At 41.4% G+C, this 11125-nt stretch overlaps 1 protein-coding gene across 2 annotated transcripts; it reads right to left on the bottom strand.

Annotated features, from left to right (window-relative positions):
* Window positions 1–1410: 1410 nt before the first annotated feature.
* Window positions 1411–11037, bottom strand: NIM1K (NIM1 serine/threonine protein kinase). 2 transcript variants are annotated; one of them, XM_027634884.1, is made up of 4 exons: window positions 10967–11037; window positions 10180–10418; window positions 4256–4524; window positions 1411–2296 (listed from the first exon to the last, which is right to left on the bottom strand). In XM_027634884.1, the coding sequence occupies exons 1-4, from the start codon at window positions 11035–11037 to the stop codon at window positions 1547–1549; spliced, it is 1329 nt and encodes a 442-aa protein (XP_027490685.1). In that variant the 3' UTR covers window positions 1411–1546. The 2 variants fall into 2 exon arrangements, with proteins under 2 accessions (XP_027490685.1, XP_027490684.1); XM_027634883.1 differs by lacking the exon at window positions 10967–11037 and having other exon boundaries at window positions 10180–10771.
* Between the last annotated feature and the right edge of the window lie 88 nt (window positions 11038–11125).

Genomic DNA, 11125 nt, shown 5'->3' with positions numbered 1-11125 from the left:
TTCACAGGCTGTGTGGATATTCTGGATCTCTCTTCTTTGTGTCATTCCCAACAAAACAAAGGGGTTACTTAGGCTGGTGTAAAACCACTCCATCAGGGCTATGTCTCAAGATAACTTAAAATGCTTCATATGGAAACTGTTTATAGCAGAGGAATTAATCCCCACCTCATGAAATGGAATTAATCTTTATTACTGTCTTACAGAAGATGGTATTGTTTTATCCCCCTCAGAAAATCTGCAAAGGGGGCTTGGTTCTTGCTTTGTACATACCTGAGCCTCACTGAGTCCAGTTTCCCAGGAGTGGCTTTTCAGACTCATTCTGTTGCTCATTTAAATTAATTAGTCCTTCCAAAATCAACTAATCGTCCCATCAGCACTCATAATAGGTAAGGCATCCTGCCCTTAACATTTGAAAGCACCAGCTCTACCTATGTAAACCTTCTGTCAGGTATCTTACCTTAACTGAAATCATACAGGCTCTATGTCTTAGCTTAAGCAGGTCAGCTGTCCCTGTTCAGGGATTGCATTGGAGCTGATGCTGTTGAAGGTGAAAGTATAAAATCAGCAATTAAAGCTGAAAATTCGAGCATCTACATCTTGGTGATGCTCAGAACAACTGTTGGTGTCAGCCTATCCAACTTTAACTTGCAGTGGCCAAGTGTCAAAATCATCTTTGTTCCAGCTTTGGTTGCCAAAGCAGCGTGGCAGGAGTGAGCCTGTAATGCTCAGCAGATACAAGTGGATTTTGCTGCTGGTTGCCTTCAGCTACTGGTAACAAGTGCTACAGCAAGAATTTAAAACTACATGAATTTTGGAGTACACTTAAATCTTTCTTTATTGAAGTGCAATGAGTCGAAGCAGTTCCCAACTGACAGAATCATGCAAGTAGTGGAAGGGGTCAGAAGGTTAGCTGATAGTAGTCCAACCAGTCAGGCATTAGGAATTGCAACCACATATGCACTGAATCTTAATTTGTCTTTCAGAATCATGACAAACAGAACTGCGGTCAACAGCAGCATTGCTGTTACTTAAAAGAAAATGCTTTTTTAAAACTATCTTGATGAGGAAGTTCAAAAGAAGAATTTGCAATTGTTTAGATTATGGTCTGGTCTCTGCTTAAATTTAGTTCTGTGCAAAAACTGTCCTGGTTTGCAGTGGTAAAGTTGTGTCAAGCTGACATACAGCTTTTCAGAAGTTAGCTGTTACATGCCTGTACCAGGAATCTCCAAGTGGGTTAAATGCAGTGGTATGATCTAGTATGATCTATACTAAACAATCACCTCCACTCATGATCCTTTCAATTACTGGGGTTCTTGCACTGGCTATACCATGTCTCTGGAGCAAGGATCAAACAAATGCACGAGAGCTCGGTGTTTGAGTGCTTCACTTGTGACTTGAGAAATGCAAAGAAGGAGGCATTTTTGGTTTATTCAAATTACAAATAAAAAAATGTAACACCAGAATTTAGGAAAAATCAATAATCCCCTTTGAAAAGTGAATAATCCCCTCTGTCAAATGTGCTGAGTATAAAGTCTGCAGTGCAAATTTATAAAATAGAACACAGCTTGGATGTGTGCTTAATCCCACTGTAAGAATGGATTGCTTTCCTCAGGTCTTGTTCTGTGGGATCTGGGTGGGACATGATAGGAACAGATTCAAGTGCCCTTTTCTTCTGTACTCTGTGCAGCACAATCCTGTAGACCCCTGTTATTGAGCTGCGTGCATCTCTTCCCCGGTTATTTTGAATGTGCTGCTCTGTGATTCCCAGATCTTCCAGAATATTTTTCACTTCAATTTCTTCTTCTTTGAGTGTACTGATGTCTGATAAATACTTAGGATCCAGTTTAAATGTCTGTAAAGGTTTGGGAAACTGTATGCCTTGCATCCATTCGCTGTTCATAATCAGTTTGACGGAGTATCGCTTGGTTGGTATGGGCTGAAGGACTCCTTTTATCAGTTTCTGGCAATTTTCTGAGAGGCAGGGAGGCAAAGTGTATGTCCCTTCAAGAATGCACTTCTTCAGTTTGCCTACAGTATCTGCCCGAAATGGCATGCTACCCGTCATCATGAAGTATAGTAGGATTCCTAGTGCCCAGATGTCCACATAGATGCCTATATAGTTTTCATCTCGGAAGAGTTCAGGAGCAGCATAAGGAGGAGAGCCACAGAAGGTTTTTAAAGTTTCATCTCTTTTACTTATTGTGCTGAATCCAAAGTCTCCCACCTTAACACAGGTGTTACTGGCGTAGAAGACGTTTTCTGCTTTCAGGTCCCGGTGAATTATATTATTGTCATGCTGTAGGACAAGAGGAGAAGTTGGTATTGGTTTGTTCACTGGAAAGTTCTCAATGGCTACCCCTAATTGATTAGTTACCCCACAGGAGAAGGGGAGTTATCTTGGGCAAAGTCAGAAACTAGTATTGCAACAAAATTGAAAAAGTATTAAACAAATATAACCTAATTCTCTAATGATACAAAACCAATTGAGTAGGGGGAAAAGAAGGATGCTGGGATTTTTTTAAGAACAGCAGTCCCAAACTATACTAAGTATTTTTGTGAAGCAAATTTGCAAGGGCAGAATGGCTAATCCTACAAGACTAGATAGATATCTTCATGTGCAAAATCAGTATTTTTTCAGGGTTCACGACACTTGGTTTTGCAGTTACTACATGTAACAGCTTGTGGAAATAAGTGCTTATTTAGTTCACTGAGTGAACATAATCACAGATAGAGTAAGAAAGTTACTACAATTGTGTTGTGTGATCTAATGTCCTATGAGAAACTGGTGGTGGCAGGAGAAAAGGACCACAGACTTGGGCTTCATGGTATTTCATGTTGCAGGATACCAAGTTTAGTGGTGTCTTCTAGTTTTAAAAAGCTAAAATAAATACATTCACTGTTACTTCTACTTTTTTCCCTTGGAAATGGTAGTAGTAGCTAAGGACTCAAACTGAATTTGTTCTGCTTTAGTCACAACATACCCATTTTGATTAGGTAAGGGTTTAGCGTCATTTTTGAACTAACAAGAAGGAATGGATGTGTTTGAGCACACTCTGCCCTACCCTCTGGAGTAACAAGGTGCAGTATCTGGAGGCAATAAGGAAACCATTTGACATCCTATTTCAACTGACGTCAGTAACAGGCAGGGATCCTCTGTTCTTGTTTTGGACTGGCAGCAGTCAGATGGGATTTATACAGTCTGGATTTGATGTCTTAACAAAAATAAAATGTTATGCAGAAGTCTGTGTGTACAAGTGAAGAGGTTGGCCAGCTCAGTAATCTGGGTTTAATTCTAAGAAATAGGTGTGATGTAATTTTGAAATGTAAATTAAGTTCCTGTAGCTGCAGGGTATCTGTCCTGTGGAAAAAGTGTTGGAGCTAATCCATCACTTACAGGACATACAATCATTTTGTCAAAACATATAAAAAATGCATACTGTTTCTGTAAGAGAGGAGCAGTGAGTGAGTGACCTGGGAACACCCTTGCTTCTGACCTCACCAGAGGCTATTATGTGGCAAGAAAACATGAGCCGCCGGAGGGCACTCTCAGCCAACTTTAACGAATTCTACTTTTACTTGTCAAAGTTGTAGAACAGTCCTCCGTGTTTTCATGCTGTTGTTTGAAGTACCTGTAGTTACTATGCAAGGTTCAGAGGACATGGTATTGAAGTAGTTAATTGCTCCTTTCTGCCTTTACAAGGTGCTTTGGGCTCTACACAAATGGCATCATCCCAGGTACAGGTACTGAAGACCAGGCAAAGGGGAAGGGACTTGCTGGGTGTTAACTTCACGCTAAAGTGAGGACCAGGAATGGCCTGTCTTTACGTGACAGACTCCTATGTTCATTAATAAGCAAGTTGGATGTTTGCAAACCTAACAAGCCTCTCTGGAACACTTTGTTCTAGCAGAAGAGTGACTAATCCCATGTTTTGAAATAAGTGGAGGGAAAAAATGAAGCTTTGTTCACTGGTGCCCAGGCACCTTAAAGCAGACAGAACACTTGCAAAAGGGATGATTTGAACACCCACCAGGTGTTCCCACTTCAGTCTCCTCCCAAAAGCTATTAACAGAGAGGCAGTAACTCGAGGTAGATGTGCAAGCTCTCTGGTATTCTCTTCTCCAGCTGTTTTGCTTTTCAGAAATGTGGGCCTGAAACTTGGGTAACAGTAAATCTACTAGTTGAAAACCAAAAGATACACCCACAAAATCTGCTAAGACTAGTGAGGGGCAACATGCCTGCGTAAGAGCAACTTACCATGTGCTTCACAGCAGACACAATCTGGGAGAAGATTATTTTACACTCCGTTTCTAGCAGCTTTCCTTCTGTACTGATTTTAGTGAAGAGCTCCCCACCTGCTGCATACTCCATCACCAGGTGCAGTTTTGAGAGTGTCTCCACCACTTCATACAGCCTGATGATATTTGGGTGGTGCAGCTTCTCCATGCTGGATATCTCATGAGACAGCAAACGCTGAGTCTTCCGGTCTAGCTTTGTCTTGTCTAAAATCTTAATTGCAACTTTCTCTGAAAAGGAAGATATTTTTCCATTATACCATAATTATACCTATTAGTGCAATAGGTACAAATGGTGATGCTTTTTACAACAATGCTTGGTTGTTTCACACCAGACAGACAAACTTGGGGGGAATTTAGAGGCCCTGGCTATAACCCTGAAGGTTTATAATGGAGAGATTTCGAAGTAGATGCAACTTACAGAACTCTTCCCTAACTACTTCTCTCATCCTCCTCCAAATTCTCAGCAAAATCAGTGTTGTTGAGGTTTGTCTTTGTCAGGATAGCTGTACCAGTTTCTCCAATGTGTTCATGTATTAATAGTTCTTGGTACTGTTCAGAATACAGGAAAAGTACATTTTTATGTCTGTATGCCACAGTGGGCCATGAATCCACATCATACACAAGATTTTATTCTGAGGAAGGGAGAAAACAGTGAAGCAGAGTACGCTGCAGGGATCCTGTAAGACAGCAAACCTAGCTGACATATGCTGTTCTGGTAATGCAAAGCTGCTGTTAAGTCCTAGATGTTTTCTGTAGCATATCTACAGTGAAGGCAAGAGCCACAAAACACAGATATACATCTGCAGCTGCATCACATCATCAGGGTAGCTCAGAGCAGAATGAAGAGGTCAATCACAATTGCCCTTATGCTTCTGTATTAGTTTGTAGGTTATGGCCTTTGTCTTTGCTGTTCTGAATACAGCTGGTATTTGAAGGATTAGTCTGGTTAAAACAGGTTTACAGTGGCTTTGTATAATTTGTCAGGACAGCGAAATTAAACTGGATCACAGCAATAAAAACAACTATTTATTCCTGGAAATAAATATCTTAGTCAACCAATCACAGGCTTCTTAACAATGAATCACTTTTAACCAATCTTTCAGAAAAAAACTTCACCCTGCTTTCTGGCACATGGGAGTAAATTAGAAAAAAAAAAAAAGGGTATTGTTCACTTTTTACTGTAAGAGAAGAGTGAGAGGGGTATTATATTTGTACATGTGTTCTGGTATAAAAGTACTCAAGATGTTTTTACTTAATGACATAAAGTTTTTAACTCAAGTTTAGTATTTCAACATATCTAAAGGAAGTGTTAAGGATACTTATGCATATATCTTACAGATCAAGGAAACACCATGTTTGGTACATTTACATTTTTTAGTACCATACATGCATCAGTTATTTCTCTACTGAAGTGCAGCAAGTACTTGAAGCAAATATGATTCTTGTGGAAGGTACTGAATTACCCTTGATGTACCTGTTTTCAGGAGTCTGTGCTAAGTACAGGGCGGTTTCCCCATGCTGCTTCTCTCTGACCTGTTTCATGCTTTCTAAGGAGCTCCTTGGGTAGGTAGGTACCTGCTCCTGTGTGGTGAGTTGGGAAGAAATGCAGCTACTGACACTCATCCTGGCAGTGCTCTGACTGCTGATCTAGCAGCGACAGACTAAAATCCTTGTCATGTTCCTAGCATACTGATCTCTTAAACCACAAGGAATGAGCATCAGTTTGCAGTAGGCTACTCAGCTAAATGGTTAGATAATACAGGCAGAACAATTCTCACAATCTTAACCACTCAATTTCATCATTACATCTTGATTTATAAAAGTTGGGGTCATTTGGGCTTTAAAAAAGAAATCTTCTCCCCTTTCCTTTTGCTGGAAACTACTGTTCCTCATTGTCAGTTTTCCTGCAACGTTTTAAAAAGAAACAGGGGGAAAAAGAAGAGTGTTTACAAACTGAAGGCCTGATCCTGTTCAAACACCACCATAAATCAGGACCAAGCTCTCCTTTAAGTCTACAAAATTGCAGTTGCAAATGCATGACATTCGAAGAAACCCAGCCCACCCAGAGGGTAAGAAACCTGACACCTTCCTTTTCTTTTGTAAACTAGTCCTCTCTGCTTCCAAAAAATTATTTGTTGCAAATCCTCTATTACCCTTGCTTGGCAGCAGTGCTAAACAGAAGGGCATTTTTAGCAGGCAGCTTATTTACCAAAAGACTGAGTTGAAAGATGTTTGATTGACTATACACAGTGTATGCTGAGGTTTGAAAAGTGCTAGCTGAAATCTAAGAGAAATTAGGAAAAGGTTGAGAAATAATTTCAGGAGGAAGTGGTATTTGCTGTGATGGCAAAAAAAGAAACAAAATACAAACAAAACCAGGTTAAAATTGCTTAAAAAAAAAAAAAAAAAAAAAGGAAAACTAGGTGCCTGGAAATCTGTGCTTTTGCAATTCATGTTTCACATTACACTGACTTTTTATTAGCTGTACATTTTGGATGCTCTTAATTGCATCTATTCAGGTGTGCTCTCACACTACTTTTGTCAGTTGGAAAGCATGTAAAATAAAGGTTACACAGAGCTTAGGAATGTAATGGTCCTTAGCAGAAGTTTCACAGGTTTCTGGAAAAAATCTCTGCCAAAATTCAGGTTAATATAGTGGATAATGCTCCTGAATACCACAATACACATAGAATCATAAAATCAGAAAGTACCTCTAAAATCATCACATCCAACTGTTAACTCAGCACTGCCAAATTCACCACTAAACCATGTCCCCAGGTGCCACAACTACATGTCTTTTAAATATCTCCAGGGATGGTGACTCCCCACTTCACTGGGGAGCATGTCCCAGTGCTTGACCACCCTTTCAGTGAGGAAATTTTTCCTAATGTCCAATCTAAACCTTTCCTGGCACAACTTGAGGCCATTTCCTCTTGTCTTATTGCTTATTACCTGGGAGAAGAGAATGACCCTCACTTGGCTACAATCTCCTTTCAGGTATTTGTAGAGAACAAGGTCTCCCCTGAGCCTCCTTTTCTCCATACTAAGCACCCCCAGCTCCCTCAGCCGCTCCTCATGAGACTTGTGCTCCAGACCAGCTCTGTTGCCCTTCTCTGGACTCACTCCAGTCCCTCAGTGTCCTTCTTGCAGTGAGGGGCCCAGAACTGGACACAGGATTTGTGGTGTGGCCTCACCAGTGCCCAGTACAGGGGGACAGTCACTGCCCTGGTCCTGCTGGCCACACTACTGCCAATCCAAGCCAGGATGCCTTTGGTCTTCTTGGCCATCTGGACACACTGCTGGCTCATGCTCAGCCAGTGTCAATCAGCACTCCCAGATCATTTTCCACTGAACCACCTTCCAGACACTCTTCCCCCAGCCTCTAGAGCTGCCTTAGGTTGTTGTGACCCAAGCGCAGGACCTGATACTTGGCCTTGTTGATCCTCATACCATTGGCCTCAACCCATCGATCCAGCCTGTCCAGATACCTCAGCAAAGCCTTCCTGCCCTCCAGCAGATCAACACTCCCAGCCAATGTGCTGTCATCTACAAACTGATTGAGGGTGCCCTCAATCCCCTTGTCCAGATCACTGATTATGATGTTAATCAGGGCTGGTCCCAACACTGAGCCCTGGGGAACTCCACTAGTGATGGCCTCAGCTGGATGTAACTCCATTCACCACCACTCTCTGGGCCCAGCCATCCAGCCAGTTTTTTACCCAGTGAGGAGCACACCTGTCCAAGCCACATCACAGCACCAAAGATTTTTCTGTATTCTCTAAACAGCCAAGACAGCCCTTATGAGAGAAACAAGGTATGTCATCCAGTAAGATCCTGAAGTTTTTTCCTCTCTCTCTCTCTCGAAATCATGTGTCCTGCTGTGACAGACCACAAGGACAATAGAAGAGCACACACAGTGTAATTGTTACAAAGGTTCATGGTAGTAAGAGCCAAAACTGTTTCTCTGCTTTAGGGTGACATGTAAGGAGAGAGACCATACTTAACACTATGGTAGCAACTGAGGAGCTGAACACATATACCACCCCCTACCACAGAGATCCAAACAGCATTAATAACGAAGCCTTTGTATTTATATAATCAGCAAAAAAAAGACTAGTACTCATTAACATTGTGCAGGAACATCATCACCAATACAACGATGTGCATCTACTGCAAAAAACAGAATCCTCTTTGTGGGGGTGGGGAGTGGGTATGGGTGCATGCCTGTGTGCACGTCCCTGTTCTTCTGTCTGTGTACTGTATTTTATGAGCACAGATAAGCTCACAGGCAGAGACGAGTCAGAAAATACTTATCTTTTATTCTTCCTTCCTCATGACAGTTGCAAATTTAGCATCAAGAAATCAACTCTTTGCCCAGTGAACATTTTAACCAAAAAAAGCTACAAACAAGCAAAAAAAAATAATAATTGGAGAGATTTCTGATGAAAAAGAAACTTTTCAAGAAAAAGGAAGAGGTTTGCTTTTGGTATTTAGTTTGCCCAAGCTTACTGTATTCACCAAGTTCAAATTTTTTCAATCAATTCTATTCAAATGCTAAAGCAACCTGTTATTAAGTAAGTTCAGCAAGTAAAGGGTTCATCCAGATCAAATTTCTAACTGCCTTTCATTAGCATTCCTGCTGCTCCAGATACAGGAGCAGAATTTCTTCCAGCAGTAAGTACAAGACAGTTACCTCTGGAAGAAAAAAAAAAATCACAGAAGAGGAAACAACTTGCCATGGGCCAAGCAGAACTGAGTTGCCTTTCTTAAACAAGCAAAATCAAAAACTCCACACCCAGTTAAAGCGACCCTTGGTCAGAGGCAGGTTTAAAAGTGAAAAATTAACCATCAGTTCCCCACTTAGATTCCCAGTGCAACAACTCTTGCACACAAGTTCTCACCCTCTGAAGTCTGGGCTGAAAGAGGCAGTCAGAGAAAATAATGGGAGATAATACAGGTTTCGGGGCATATCTTGTTGTCTCACCTACAAGAGGATGGAAGGAAGGACAGTCAATCAGATTGAAAAAGCAAGCTCTGGTATTGCCAAAGTGGTGTTTGTGTTGAATTGTCAAGTATTTTTCTCGGCTTAAATACAGAAAAGCACCCTATCTTCTATGAAGGACTAGAAGGGTTAGGTTACTGCAGTGGACATTTCAGTCACAGGTATAGCTAAGAACTTGTCATCAACTGTCCTATTTCTTCTTCTGCCTCTGTCTGACCATGATAGAAATTGTTCTTGTTTTCTGTCAGGGTGACTTGTTTTCTCTGCATCTTTGTACACTTACTACTGTGGCATTTTTCTCAATCTGACTCTCCTTCCAGAGCTTGTTTCCTTGCACCTGCTCAGCCCACACCTATAGCCCTATTCCAGCTGTCTGCAAATGAGTCTGTAAAGCAGGCATAACAGTTGTCACCAAAATTACTGTGACCAAATAAAATCTTGGTCCATAGTAGTACTATTTGTGATGAAACAGAGGAAGCCTTGCTACGTCTGGCTGCAGGCAGGAGCATGCCCAGCCACACTGCCGTGGGCATTCACCACCTGTAGCCCTGCAGCCCATGAGCTGGGGCAGGGAAGAGGACAGATTGGCAGGACACGTTGTAGGAGGGGAGGCACAACACACGCTTTAAAGTGTGGAGTGTTCGAACCATAGGATGAGATATGTTAACACCATGGAGTGCAGTGATGAACTTTTCTTGTAATGGTTGCTATCTAGAGAAAAATTTTCCAACCTTGATCATTTTTCTGTGACACTGCCCACAGATTCACTTAGCAACATTAAAAAGACACATACAAACTATATATGTATTTAAGGTTCAGGCAACACCTTTCTTACCATAGAAGGCCGTTTGTAAGGGCACTCAACGTGCAGTGGTGCCTACCTTTAGTTAGGGAATGAATTCCAAGCTTCACTTGTGAGAAATTCCCACTTCCTATTTCTCCTCTGACTCGATAGAAGGCAATTCTCTTTCCCAGGGTTAATTCTTTCACCACTTTTTCATTGTGAGACATATCCTGCATTAGTTTCTCAAATGGGGTCAGCCTGTGCTGCCTGTTCTCTTCATCTCCTCCATAGAACTCCGGGTGCCCATCATCTTCTCCGCTATCCTCATGATTCCACCTGGAACAGCGGTGTTTTCCATGACCTCCTTCATTCACATATCCTGTTGTCATAGTCTACAGGGTAATCACTTCCCCATTAACCAGATGTCGCAATAGCAAGCTTAAATGAAGTAATTCTGAATGAATATGCAATCCTGCACATAATAGAAACTGTGACAAATGTAGCAAAAAAAAAGCTGTTTATGGAAAGTCCAAGGATTAGTTTGAAAATTATCTGCCCAATCTGCATATTGCATGTCCTGTTCAAAATCAGAGATAAACTGGAAGCCGTATACATCAATTTCTCACTCACAGAGTGAGTACGTCGGGATCTTCAGCTACAAGGTGAAAGAGGCTTTGCAAATAAAACTGCAAAATTTGTGCAAGAAAGCGGCAAGGTGCTCAGTGTCTACACAGTACATTTGACACACGGAAAATATTTGACACAAATATTCAGGCTTTAGCTTGATGCTTTGAAAAACAACTTGATAGATAAAGGTCAAACAGAAAGCTGATTAACTGCTCCTAATAAATTCAGATACCTCCATTTAATTTTGAATAGCTGACCTTAAGAGCGCAGTTCTACTTGATTCTGGTACCAGTCCAAGAGCTGGCTGTAGGGTTTGCCTTTGATTCATTCTTCAGCTGTGAGCTTGTCACTGTGCCTTGGAAATGTCACTGTGTGTTGAAGCCTTGCTGTAGAAAGTTCTTTGCCCCTCTGTTTCC

The sequence above is a fragment of the Corapipo altera genome, unplaced genomic scaffold (assembly GCF_003945725.1).
Source record: "Corapipo altera isolate COAL_440 unplaced genomic scaffold, ASM394572v1 61411, whole genome shotgun sequence".
Taxonomy (NCBI): domain Eukaryota; kingdom Metazoa; phylum Chordata; class Aves; order Passeriformes; family Pipridae; genus Corapipo; species Corapipo altera.
Note: the sequence above shows the minus strand (reverse complement) of the source record. Positions and strands in the feature narration are given on the sequence as shown.